Source organism: Tasmannia lanceolata, unplaced genomic scaffold, assembly GCF_043159265.1.
Source record: "Tasmannia lanceolata isolate RefF3 unplaced genomic scaffold, GAP_Taslan_0.1 ptg000002l, whole genome shotgun sequence".
Lineage (NCBI taxonomy): Eukaryota > Viridiplantae > Streptophyta > Magnoliopsida > Canellales > Winteraceae > Tasmannia > Tasmannia lanceolata.
The window spans coordinates 6,911,998-6,926,515 of NW_027518679.1; the positions used below are offsets into that span (position 1 = coordinate 6,911,998).

General features: G+C 39.4%; 1 protein-coding gene across 1 annotated transcript; it reads right to left on the bottom strand.

The window, feature by feature from the left end:
• Positions 1 to 2,494: 2,494 nt before the first annotated feature.
• LOC143887831 (uncharacterized) lies at positions 2,495 to 4,423 on the bottom strand. The gene has a single exon (XM_077392040.1). It carries the CDS (start codon positions 4,421 to 4,423, stop codon positions 2,495 to 2,497), a length of 1,929 nt encoding a protein of 642 aa, XP_077248155.1.
• Positions 4,424 to 14,518: the final 10,095 nt, after the last annotated feature.

The window sequence follows — 14,518 nt, forward strand, 5'->3', positions numbered from 1 at the left end:
AGCTATAACCCGCCCCTTAACTGATTTCTGAGTGACATAAGTGATGTCGAACTCAGACAATAACAACAACCACCTTGCAGTCCTTCATGTAAAGGCATTCTCAAACAAGTATTTTAACGGATCCATCCGTGATAGCAGTAGAACCTTGTTTGACAGCAAAAATTTCTACGCCTCTGGGTTGCCCAAACTAATGCTAGACAAGTCTTCTCCAAAACAGTGTACTTTAATTCATACTCTAGCATCTTCTTACTAATGTAGTAAATGGGCTTCTCCCTTTTAGTTTCTGGATCTTGCTGAGCAAGCATGCAACCCATCGCTGTATCCGTGATAAACAAGTATAACAGCAACGGCTGGCCTGGAATAACAGGTGATAAAACAGGAGGTAAAGATAAGCATTGCTTAACTTTTTCAAAGGCCTCCTGACACTCTTCATTCCATTTCTTTGAAGAATTCTTCTTCAACAATTTGAAAATAGGCTCACATGTCATTGTTAGAGAGATATGAACCTTCTTAGATACTGAACCTTTCCAAGGAAACCTCGGATATGCTTTTCTGTCTTAGGCGGCTGAATTTCTTGGATCGCCTTGATCTTTTGTGAGTCCACCTCTATTCATTTTTCACTGACCATAAACCCTAAGAGTTTTCCTGATGTAACACCAAATATACATTTACTCGGGTTTAGGTGAAGTTGATACTTCCTGATCCGCTCAAAGAACTTTCTTAGGGCAACAGTGTGCTCAGGTTGAGTCTTTCCCTTTATAATCATGTCATCTACATAAACTTCGACCTCTTTATGGATCATATCGTGTAGAAGAGTTGTAGCAGCCCTCTGATATGTAGCACCAGCATTTTTCAAACTAAACGGCATCACTCTGTAGCAGTAAGTACCCCCCTGAGTAATGAACGTTGTTTTCATCATGTCCTCGGGCGCCATCTTAATCTCATTGTAGCCTGAAAACCCATCCATAAAGGATAGAAGAGCATGTCCAGCTGTATTATCCACTAGGAGATCAATGTTTGGAAGAGAAAAGTCATCTTTAGGACTTGCCTTGTTTAGGTCTCGAAAATCGACACACATTCGAACTTTCCCGTCCTTTTTGGGCACCGGTACAATATTTGCAAGCCATTCAGGATATTCCACTACTAGAGTAAATTTTACTTCTAACAGCTTCTTTACTTCTTCATAAACTTTCAACTCCCATTCAGTTTTGAGTTTTCAGAGTTTTTGCTTCTTTGGCTTAGCACCAGGGATTAAGGGTAAGCGATGCTGAACAATTTCCTCACTTCATCCTGACATGTCATTATATGACCAAACAAAAACTTCCTTGAACTCTTTAAGTAGAGTGATCAATTCCTCACGTTCTTCAGGAGAAAAAATTTTTCCAATTCGAATCTCCTAAATCAAGGTTTCGTCACCAATATTCACAGTCTCAATTTCCTCTTCGAGTGGTTTTGCTCGGCGACTCTCTTCTTGTTTAATCATGTGTCTGATTTCAGGGGGAGTGTCATCGGCATCCTCATCAGAGGGGAGTCTTAATTATTATTATTAAGATTATCAGATTTTGATGCAGATTCATTAGAAACAAAAGTAGAGACAGGATATACGAAAGAAGAATCTTTTATTTCATTGAATGTTGAATCAAGTACATCAAATGATGAATTACCCACATCGGGCTTTACAGTAGACTCTTGAAACACATTTACAGACTCAACAGATATGTTGACACCAACGTCAACTGAGTCTACACTATGTACTGAAAGAACATATGACTCAACGATAGAAACAACATCTGACTCGATCCCGCTGGAAGAAGAAGAATCGCCACCGACCTCAGGAGACTCGTCCTCTATGGTACCTGCATCAAAAGAACCATTAGAATAAACAGACTCTGAACCAGACTCAGAGACTGACGCATACTGACTCTTCTGAAGGGACACGACTGTATTGGAAAATAACCTGGGGTAGGACCTGAGAGGTCCAGTTAGTCAACGGTTCCTCTGCCGGGGTGATTAGGTGAGTAGGATTCAGAATCAAGGCACTTTGATCAATCACGGCAATAGTCTGGGACTCTTCATAAAACAATGAACTCAGAAGGCTCGGATTCATGTGTTCTGTCCAATCTGTTTCTGGCTCAATTTCTGTGATCTGCACACCTGTCGGTTCATCTTCTAATTCGAGATCAAAGAAAAGTTCAAAACCTAGCAACCTTTGTCCTGTATTTTCATCCAACCAAACCTCAGCAAAGCCACAGAAGGGAAAGTCTGCACCTTCTTTCCGGAACCGGCCGTTCATTGTCAAATCAATCGGCGCCATTGGTCATTCTAACCCTCTTCGGCGACATTCTGCCCATTTCAATATCAACTGCTTCATCTCTTTAACTTCTTTCTTCGTGGGTTTGTACCCCAACCCAAATAAACCATTGAATGTTTTAAACACTGGACACTCAGTCAACCCCTGATGATATTTGCCTAACCCGGCACCTGGTATATACCCCTATCGGTGAATCATCTTGATAACATTCAAATTTGTGCTGGCTAGGAAACATATTTCCTCATTCATGGCTTCCTCAACAGTGATTGCAGTCACTTCTAGTGAAAACCCAGTCAGACTTATATCTCCAGCCTTTCCTACAGTCAAGTCCTGAGTAAGCTGCCCTATTTCAAGGTCTGGGTCTCCCTTTACAGTTATCACTCTGTTCTTGTGAACAAATTTCAGATTTTGATGAAGAGTGGACGGAACAACTCCAACCATGTGCAACCATGGACAACCAAATAACAACAGAAATGAAGCTTTAATATCTAAAACCTGGAACTCTATTTCGAAGTCCTCTCCTCTGATCTGTATTTCAGTGACTAAAATTCCGATTACATCTCTGTGAGTGCCATTATATGCCAGAATACCCTGTTCAGATGGGATAGAGTCCTCAGGACCGAACCCAAGGGTTGTTGCGGTGCTTAACGAGCAAACATTTAGCGCAGAGCCATTGTCGACCAACACCTCTAACACCTTCTTCTTATTGCAAATGACGGTGATATTTAGAGATTTTGTGTGGTCTCGGCCCTCAGGAGGGAGGTCTTCATCTGATAAAGCCTTAGATGCTCTTGCCATAGGAACCAAACTCACTAGCTCGTCAGGAGTCGTGTCGACAGAGACTTGTGCTGCATTAAGCTCTCGAAGGACTAACTTTCTGTGCTTGGAATAGGCCATGAGTAAACCCCATACTGAGATATTAGCCTGAGTCTTTTTTAGTTGTTTCAACAAGTTCTCATCTTCTTCATCTGCGTTCACCTTATTCTGCCTCTGATTTTCTACATTTCTCGCAACTTCTGTAGGATTTTCTACACTCAACTCCGGAGGTTTGAATACACGTCCACTACGGGTCATATGACGCATCTCGTCACACTGGTCATCTAACAACAGTAGCTCATCCTCTTCCATTCGGAAAACATATGGTTCTTTACTGTCTTTTTCTTCTTTGAAGTAATCATCCCTTAAGACATACGGAGTTTTCTTTGTCTTTCCTGCATTGTCAGTCTGAAACACATAAAACTGAGATGAAGACGACTCAGCAAGTTCAACATCGTCAAATGAAATTACATAACGCTTCTTCTTTTCTACAGCTTCAAGCTCCTTCTCGTCAAACTTCATTACATAGGTTTTTTCTGTTGTTATCGCACAAATGAGGGTTGACGGATCAAGCATAGGTTCATCAGCAAAAATGGCATTGGTAGTAGGAGGAGGAATAGCATGATGGTTGGGAAGTGGGTTTTGAGTAATGTTTGGTTTCTCAACTCCAAGTTCGTCCTTGTCAATCATATTCTGAATTGCATGCTTTAAGGCCAAACAATTTTCAGTCAGGTGTCCCGGACCTCTGTGATATTCACAATATTGATCCATCCTCCAGAATATTGGTAAGGAATTAGGTGAAGGTTTAACATCTAGGAGCCGGATCTTCCTATCTTTTACAAGCCTCTTGAGTATCATCGCTATAGGATACAGAAGGGGATCAAACTTTCTGTCAAAAGTCCTCTTCCTTGGTGTCCTTGCAACTTCTGTAACAACCCTGGCCACAGGCTTGGTGTAACTGACAGCGTGAACCTCCTTGGGCTGGATTACAGGCCTTTTACCTTCTCGAATTTCAGAAGAAATTTTTGCTCTTAGACCTTTTGCTATTGCATCCTCTGTCTGAGTACCAGTCTTGATCAGGTGGTCAAAGCTCGGATAATGCTGCGGTGCCAAGAAATGAAAGTACTGAGGAGAGAAACTCTTGAGGACTAGCTTTATCTGATCTGCTTCAGACATTCTCTGGCTCAGCTGAGCAGACTTACGTCTCCAACGCCTGATAAAGTAGGTAAAGGTCTCCTGAGGACCTTGCTTCAGCTGTTTTAGGTCTCTCTTCGTGACCTCAATACCTTCCTCCATCGAGAACTACTCTATCAATTTTTCATAAATGTCCTCCATGGTTCTCACCTCTTCCGGTTTCAGCCTTAAGAACCATTTCTTTGCAATTCCTACCAGAGAGATCGGAAATAATTGGGCCACTGCTCGCGGCTCAGACCACACTGCTGTGAGAAAATGATAAACCATCTCATGTGATTGCGCAGACATCCGGTCCCATCATACTTATCATAATTAGGGACTTTGAAGTTTGCCGGCAAAGCGACTGTCGAAGACATCATTAACTCAGAAACATCGAATTTCTTAGGCCCTTGCACTTTAATTTTTCCATCTCTTGAGCTAACTTGCCAAATTTCTCAGACATTTCCTTTTCGAATTTCTCATACATTTCTTTTTCTTTATCGGCCCTTGTAGCACAATACTCTGCAGCATTTTGTTCATCATCTAAATCGACCTCGAAAGGCGAGATAGCAGGCCTATTCAACTCCGGAGATGCAACACGAGGAGGTGGAAGTATGGGACCTCTAGATGCAGAAACGTTATCACTTATCTGAGTTTTCATGTGGGCCATCTCCTCTTTCATTCCTGCCATGCCTCGAGTGAGGTTTTTCATCATTTCTTGCATATTCAACAAAAGGTCAGTTTGGTCAGCCATTTGGTTCACTTCAAAAGAACCTGACGACTCTGGTGAAATTGGTAAAGGTATTGTTGATGACACAGGGGAATCAAAGTGACGAACGAGTCTAGACACTGAGGTAGGTCTAGACCAGGTAGGTATGACTTGGGTGTCCTTTTTCGGAGCGATGGTTGCTATCTTTCATAATCCTGATTGGAAGTTAACAAACTAGATCAAATGATTGAGAAATGAAATAAGGTATTCACCACAAATAGAGATAAAAGAAAACAAACACACTTTGCATTGATTATATCAAAACACGTTACAATGATGGCGATTGGTGACATGAAAAATGATGAAGCTCTGGATCGCCAACTGTCTATAACATTTATCAAGTAAAAACTCATTTCTTTACATTTTCATCAATAATGAGACCGGGATTACAATCTTTGACTCTGATTATGTTCAGGTAAAAAAAAATGAAAAATAGCAAAAATGACAATATCATGCTGAAGGTTCTCCAATCCGAGCTCTCCGGTTTGCAGGCCCTCCAGATATTCCTCTATTCCGGAGCTTAGACACAAAATCAAATCTCTTCTCCATGATTTTTGTCTCTCCAAGCAGCTACTATGAACTTAATGAGATCAGGAGTAAGGTCTTCACAACGAGGTGGTGTAATAACCCCGGGAGGACACAAGATTCAAGTAATCTGACGAGGGAAATACAAAGGTGCATGAAAGATGATTTTTCTAAACCCATAAGATAGACAAATGAGTATGGGTAGGTGCTGGTGATAATTTGTGGACATGAATGACTTACCCAACGAAATTGGTTTTCACCTACATTCTGCTACCAATGGTGTCATTCATTAAGCTGAGGTTGCTTAATCTTTATTTTCTAGGAATGAAAACTCTTAAGGGTGTACTCAATGCGGTTTTATGGCTGAAAGATGGTGAGTTTCCCACAAAGCCACACGTATAACAGCTTAGCACACCCAAAAAAATTGTCCTGAACATTTTTACTAGCAATAAGGTCTAAGCCATAAAAAGTTTCTGCTAGCATTGTAGGGACAAAATTTCTCCACTCATTTATTTGATCTACTATCTTCAACAAGGTGAAAGGAGCAGCACTAGAGTCTCCACGAATGACATGGCTTGAAAAGACAGCAAATATTAAGGCATTACGTTGACATTCCTGAAAACAGGAGTCGGTAGGATCAACTTTTTTGGAAAAAAGTTCAATGAGGGCTTGAAATTGCACATTTTTCTCTGTTAAGCATGACAGAGTTTTTACAACCTTATTTTCAAGTAATTTTCAAATAATTTCCAAAAAAGATCATGAGGGGAGTCTATACTTGAAGGTCGGATCCAAAGTCCTTCAGGAGGGAGCTCTAACAGGGCACACCAATCTTCAAATATAGGACAAAGTTCAGAAGACCCAAATCGAAAGACATGGAAACAGGATCCCAAAGTCAAGCAGCTGCTTGGAGAAACTTCCAATTTATACCGCGACTATTCAGATGGGTAAATAAATTGATGAAATGCTCAACTATACTCCTTTCTTCACACGCGGAAAAGATTTAATAGTCTCAGCTATCCATTTGTCAAACAAATTGTTCGCCATGATCAGACCTAACATTCAAATAGGACATAGATAATGAGGGAATAGGGATAACTTTGCATAGACATATGACAAGGATAACTTGGCAATCAATTATATGAAAATGATACAATCTATGACAATGAATTTTTCATCAAAAATGAGAGATAACCAATAGATCAGAAAATAGACCACGGCCATAAAATGATAGAAGTAGGTCATAAACCGGATCTAAATCTGGTGATGAATATCAACAACTTTACGATCAAGGAGATTAAATGGTAGACCATGGCCTTAAGGATAGCGAACGAGCTATCGACCAGATCTCAAGGCGAAACAGGTAGACAGACAAACATATACCCTAATGAATAATAGATACACAAATTGAATCTATGACACAACAAAAGAATAGATATACAATCAAATGGTAGCAAATAAATTGTGACCACAAGAACGACATGTACAGGCCACTAACCTAGTGAAACTGAAAGAATGTAAATATGACTGATCAAACCATAAGGTCTCCCTAGAAATGGGTTCTAAGCTAATCAAGGCTATACGCGTGAATCAAGACAAGGTAAACTAACTCTAAAGAATAGCTGTCATGCTAAAAATGTTTTGGATAAAATCCAGCAGCATAACGGCTATACAAGGAAGTCAAGGTAAAGTAAACTAATGGTTTAACTAACTCTAAAGAATAGCGGTCATGCTAGACAAGAAGGTCAAGGTAAGGTAAATTCATGGTTAACTAACTGTAAAGAATAACGATCATACTCAAAATATTTTGGATAAAATCCGACAGCATGACGGCGCTACAAAAGGAATCCCAAAGCTCAACATAAAGGTATATGAATAATGGTGGTAAGATAAGCTCATAATCGGTAAACGAAATATGTTTACCAGAGAAAGGTAATCAAATTAAGGACTGACCATAGGTGAGAACATATGACAACGGGTCAAATCCTATGACCAACAGATCGAAGGACAGATCATGGCCAAGGTAATGGCAAGCAAAAGCCACTGACCAGATCTAGATCTGGATAATGAATGGATACAACTGATTGCATTGAATAAGGAGCTCTAACTAAGAGGAGAACCCTAATATATATAATCAGTATATATATATATATATATATATATCCTAACCAGAGGCACCAGCCATAATTCTAATATAGCGGAATCAAGGAAGTCTCGACTCAAGACAGACTGATGAGTGCACTAGGACCGTGTTGTAGCGATATAAAATAAGCTACCCTAGTCTACAAGTGGGAGCCTCCTAACTCCAGGCTTCACATGTGCAAGCAACACATGTTCGTCCCTATATGAATGCAATATATACATATATAAACACGGGTACTTCCTAGTTGGGTTTCACTAAGTCAGTAAGTATATACATAATTTATAAAACAAAGTAGGGCTTCAGACTCAATCTATCGAGCACTATGCATATGATCCATACTTTAGATGTATAACATAAGTACGCCCACTGTTATACATAGTATGATTCATTGTTCATCGGCTGTTGTAGACAAAAGTACGCCCAATGTCTATGGCTGCAGCACCGGCGCATAGCTTGAAAAGAGATCCAGCAGTCCCATCAGGGTAATGACATCCCATCTAATAATGAAACACAATAAAAGAAATGAAGAATATGATAATGCATGCTGTGCAGTCTGTGAATCCCTTGTTTTACGAACCTATTTGGTGCCCCTGAATTTCTAACGATAGAGTTCTCATTTAACTTGATTTTGGCCAAAATTTCTTCAAAATTAATAAAAATGATATCTTTACAGAGCTAGGCAATGTTTCAAAAAACTCCCCAGCAAAGTCGCCAGCCTGTGGACCCCGATCCGAGAGAGAGGTGGGGGACGAGCCACCCAACGGCCTCTGGATCATTCACTTGTGAAGGAGAGCTCTACCAAGGAACTCTCAAAACGGATGCCACCCTCATAGCATAGCACGTGTGGCGATAAATGAGATACCTCTTGATCCAAGGATAAATCCTCAAACCAAGACGTACCTAAAACAAACTCAGAGTCATCTATGGATAGGCCATGGAACCCCAAAAACAAATATGCTTTGTATACCATGGATAACCAGAAATATATATGAGCTCGTGCCTTATTACAAATGGAGAAGAGCACCCCCAATTCGTCCAAGTGCAAGCACTTGGTCTCTTATGCCATTTATTATTAACCTTGAAGAGTTTTGGGTAAAAATCATGTAAAATATGAACAAATATTCCCGAGTGGACGTCTACCTAAACATGCATGACTCGGAGATAAAATAATAAGCATGCACAAAATAAATGGAAGAAGTGTCGTCTAATCACAGCTAGGTTATGAGTGACATGCCTAACTGGTGTCTAAGTTCTGGTGGACAAACACATGCATGCTACAGCTAAAGGTATAAGGTCTATACAGGAAAGTAAGAAAACACAATCAAAACATATAACACACCTTGACATCACATACGATGCAACAAGACAAATCCCTAAACTCTAGACGTACTCCTCGACTCCTGGATAGTCTGATGTTCATCCAAGCCCCTTACGTATCCCCGCCTCTTCGAGAATCAAAGTCACGTAGTTCTTCTCACCGATTCTAAGCTATGATGCCTAAGACATCTAGACTTCTATCCTAGACTCGACTTAAAATGACTAGTTATTAAAGCTTCTTGTGCGATTATTTAAATTCCAGTAGATTGTGGATTTTTAGGACACCCTATATGCCCTAACTAAATGCAGGTTAGCCCTAAGCTAATGCAGATGGATTCTACAACTTATGTGTAACTAGGCTGTGTGTCCTAAGGAAAATAATGGGATCACTAACGCATCCTAGACCTAGTCATCAGTCGGCGATGTGAATCGCCAAATGACCGGACGGAGGCGTCATACTTCTAGCTAGGACAAACTCCTAACCCTAAAACAAACACAAACAAACACATAGCATATCTAAGACGAGCTCATAACTCTAACACCTTCTATCTAGAACAAACTCCTAATTCTAGAGGAAGATCTTTTCAAAAATAATATTTTATGAAAGATTTTTATATTTTCAAAAGGGTAAAATGATTTATTTACAAAATTTGACTCGACTTGGGATAAGAATCCGAAGCTGCCTACGTACCTCGTGGAAGAAGATCAAGCCAACGTAGTTCGGAACCAAACTTCCTAACTACACTTCTAAAGCGAAAGACTATTATATGTTTTTTTAGCTTTTCTGGTTTTCAAATGTTTTGGTGTTTTAAATTCCAAATGTTTTTAATGCTTTTTATATTTTAAAATGTTTTAAAATGTTTTTGAATTTTAAATTTCTGAATGTTTTTAGATTTTAAGATGTTTTCACCCTTTTGGTCAAAGACCTAAGGGAACATATAAAGCAACACCCTAAGGCAAAACCCTTAGGGTAAAGAGGAAACCCCAAACAAACAAACTCACTAAAAGTGAAATGACTCCAAACGAGTAAACTAGTGTCCCACTATAAAAGTAAAACTGATCTAAGATCACAAGTAAGTAAGCTCTAATAAGGCTAAACAAGTCCCTAAGGAAAATAGGAGTAACAACAACACCAAAAGACCAACTCCTAAGCTAGAGGATAAGCTAATAGTCTATGAGATAGACTCCTAAACAATCAACACTAAAAGGAGTACAAGTAAGTCGAAACACATCTAACATTCTATGAGGGGTTGCAAATAAGTCAGACTCTCTAAATAGGGTGCTAGTGAGACTGGGCAAGTCTCCTAGACACAGAGGCGAGGTCCAAGTATCCATATCATTGCCCTTACAATGATAAATAGAGGTACATGTAACTAATAGACCAAGTTGGTCTCCAACTAGTAGGGGGTTCCAAGTTGGGGTGCAACTTAGGAAGAGTTCTAGAAATGGGACAAAGTTAAACTCCCTAAGGCTAGGTTCTAAATAAAGCTTGTCTCCAAAGGAGGAGTGCCTAATGAGACAAAGTATGTCTCCTAGTGTAACTCACTAATGAGACTACAATTGTCTCCTAAATGAGGGCTCTAGATAACTCTTTCATTGCCCTTGCAATGAAAATGAAGAACTACCATCTAATGGTGTCTAAAAGACTAAGTAAGTCTACTAAACTAAAAGGGGTAAAGCTACTCGGACTAAACTAGTCCCCTAAAGATGGGCCTGGGCTAGCGCCTTCATCGCCAAATGAAAGGAAATATCTCAAAATCGATGGAATCCCTAGAAGCAATGAAAATCCCGAAAGCATGTAGAGAGTAGTCAAAAATTGAAGTGAATCTCGAAAGACAAAGAGAATCCTAAAAGATTAAGGAGAATCCCAAAAAAAAATGCGACAATGAGAAGGGATTTTTGCAACATAAAGCTTTTACTTTGCTTTAGCAGTAAAAGTGATGTCCTAACCTAACAGCCTGCTAATAAAATCATCAAGTTGGAGGAGTGAACTTCACAAATAAGGCTACACTGTTAGTTCATGGCTCAAAATATCCACACCTGAAAATACCCAAGTGATCCCTGGGATGAAATCACTGGGATGAATTAAATGAAATCTGCCATTAGTATTTTGCCACAAATCAATGGAATGACCTTACTTATAAAAACCGACACTCACTTAACGATTCTACCTACAAGTTATTCTATTCGGAGCATGTAAGCAAAATAAAGAAATTCTATCATAAAAATCTCACCAAAAGATATAAGATTCTATGAATTGGTGACTAGAAACACTATGACTGACATTGTTTGGGATTAGTGATTTCATCAAAACCATTTCAGACCAACAATAGCATCAGCAAGTTAAATTGGATCTGCCTTCAAACATCAAAGAATTGAGGAATTTGTATCAGTACAACTACAATTAGATATTTTCTATAACCCATCCGGTTCATTATTATTTTTAAGCATCCCAAAGCCAATATATCACTGCGTATATGCTTGATTATTAATGCATAAGGAAAAATGAATCAAAATCGGAACTACTCAGCTTTAATAATTGCACTAAAATCACCTTGCCTTAAGCTAGTCAAAGTCCTGTCATGAGCAATTAGAATTTCTCAATAAAAGCTCCACACCAAAGAAATCAGTTGTAATAGAAGAGACAAATTACTAACTTTTGTTCAAGAATTAAAATATGGAAGCTCAAGTCTCAATAATATGTAATCAACCCTTCTTGTCTTTTAGTATTATAACAGAGAGGTTATAACAGTTCCAAAAAAATAAGAATTTTGAGAAGCCCATTAGAATACGAGAGGCAAGATGGTTATATGCCACGCAATTATCAAAGCTTGGTGGTGTTAACATCCACCGTTGGCAACAGAATTGCTCTCACAAACTGATAGATTAGGGAAACAAACGAATAAAATTCGAGGAGGATTTCTTCTGTAATTCCTAGATGGGATTATGAGAATCACAATTACCCAACAAAACAATTATCCAACAAAAACAATCAAATCTTTTATGATAGATTCAACCCCTTTAAACCCTCACAATTAATCCAACAGAACATGAAGCAGACCAATTTCAACAAACTTGCATTAGACATTAGGACCAATCAAAGAACCCACATCATCATAGTAAGTATGACCTACAACTTAACCATGTAGAAATAGGAAAATTACCAGAGTAATCAAGGGATGTGAAGCCAAGGACGATCCGACGAAAGCGCGAATTCAAGACGACCTTGGATCCGCGACTCTTTACCCCACGATTGATGTAAATTGTACTGCCGGTAACGGTCACCGGAGTTATGGCCGGAGAAAAGATCGGGTAACAGATCTGATGGTGGAGGTGAAGATCAAGGAAAATTATGATGAAGTTTGGGGGTTAGCAATGGGAAAAATGAAATAGAGGTGGTGGAGGTTGTGGTGGCAATTTGGAGCAAGAAGGTGGAGTTGATCGGAGAAGAGGGGATGGGGTTTAGGATAGTGAAGAGGGTTTGAAGAGGGGGTGGTAAAGAGGGTTCTCGGTCGGATTCCGGCAAGATTGCCTGAATCAATGGAGGAGGGTTTGGTGGCTGGGTTTGGGGGTTAACAAAAAAAAAGGTTTGGATCTAGTGATGGTAGAGGTGGGTGTTAATGGCGTGAGATTGAAAGAGGAGATGGAGTGGGTTTGAATGGAATGAAGCTCGGGGTTTAGATTTAGGGTCTTATGGATCAGTGGAAAAGGGGGTTTGAGATGGAGCTCGTAGGAGTAGTAGATGGGAACAGAGATTGTGGCCGGTGGAAAGTAAAGTGCCCGGAGAAGATGGTGATAGGGTCGGTGGCCGGCGGAAATGGGTGGAGAAGATGATCGGAGGTGGTGGCCTAGGATGGGAAGTGGCCGGATCCTCTTCTTCTTCTCCCTCTCCCTCTCAGCAAACGAAAATGAAATAATCCCCCTCCTGAGATTTTCTTCGTTGATTTGCTTTTATACAGTTAGAGGGGATTACTGATATTGGCACACTGCTAATTGATAGGCGCGCCAAAAGTGATGGGCGCGCCAAATGCGGGCTCGAACGGGCTGATTCACCCCCCTTTATTGCCTCATAACAATTTCTTATATGAATTTTGACCCCCCTATCTCAACTGGACAGCCCCCTTATGTGCATATTCATGGCTATATTCAACTCGACAAAGGGGTGGTCCCAGGTAGAAAACGGAGATGAATATTACCTTTATTGCAATCGGACATGGAATTGATAATGACACACCTTTATTGCGATAACTCACTCCCCATATTACCCCATGCTACACTACGACGCTATGACGCTCGTTTGCTAGGTAAACGCTCACGGATTCAGACGAAACTTCAGAGGGACCTAAATGAGAGCCTAACCTATTCTAAAAATAAATTTGGGACTCTAAGACACTAGTCTAATAGGGTTTCTAATTGAACCAAGCTATTTGGGGTTTGGTCAAAATGGGGTGTCTACAGAGGGTTTCTGATTTCTGTTTTCTGAGTGAGAGTTTTGTTTTCTTAAAATCTAGGGTTTGTTAAAAAAAATTTAACTGATTATTTAGGTATCTGATTTGTTTGTTTTTTTTTTGGGAAAAAATCTATCTAGGGTTTCGGTTTTTTTTTCTTTGGTTTAAATGGGCGCCAATACGAAGTAGGGTTTCTTCAAGGGTTTGTTAGACTTTGGATTCAAAGGGCATGGTCCAAATTTATTGTTTGTAATAACTGAAAAGGATTGATGTAAATATCTATGATTACTTTATCATTCATTTTATTATGAATTCACTGTATGTGCAGTTTAGCCCATTCCATTCGAATCTTGAATCTTTGGTCAAACCCTATGCTTTTATCTCCAACCTTTAGTTAAGCCTGGATCTTCTGATCTCTAATATTCAGTTAAAATGACTCCAACTTTGGATTAAGCCTTGGACCACGCCCTTTGAATCCAAAGTATATAGAAACTAAGTATATACTTTGAATCCAAAGTATATCCAAAGTACATGTAAGCGGATGTATATACATTTCACAAGCACAATACAAAAAGGGCCTATAGCAAGTGGTTAAAGATTAAACCTGCGATGGTTTCTCTATTTTGTTTTTTTGTATTTAGGGATTTCACAAACCTGCAATGATTTCTCAAACCTGTTGTTTCTCAAACAACATTTTTACCAATTTCTCAAACCTATTGTTTGGTTTTCTAAAATATGAAATCTACACATTTTGAAATATACACCTTTTTGTTCTTTCATTTTGTGCTTCCATATTGTTTGATGGATATATTTCTCAAATTTCCATTTTTTTAGATAACCATAATGGATCCAAATTATTCACAGCCATGTGGGGTACCTATTGAAGGAGTTGATTCTAGACCCTGTGGTTTGGTTGACGACGCTTTGTCGCAAGCATGCGGCATAGCTATTGAAGAAGTTGATGCTCATGGTTTGCTAATAGGTGATGATGGTCTTAATCTGGATGAAGATATTGGAGA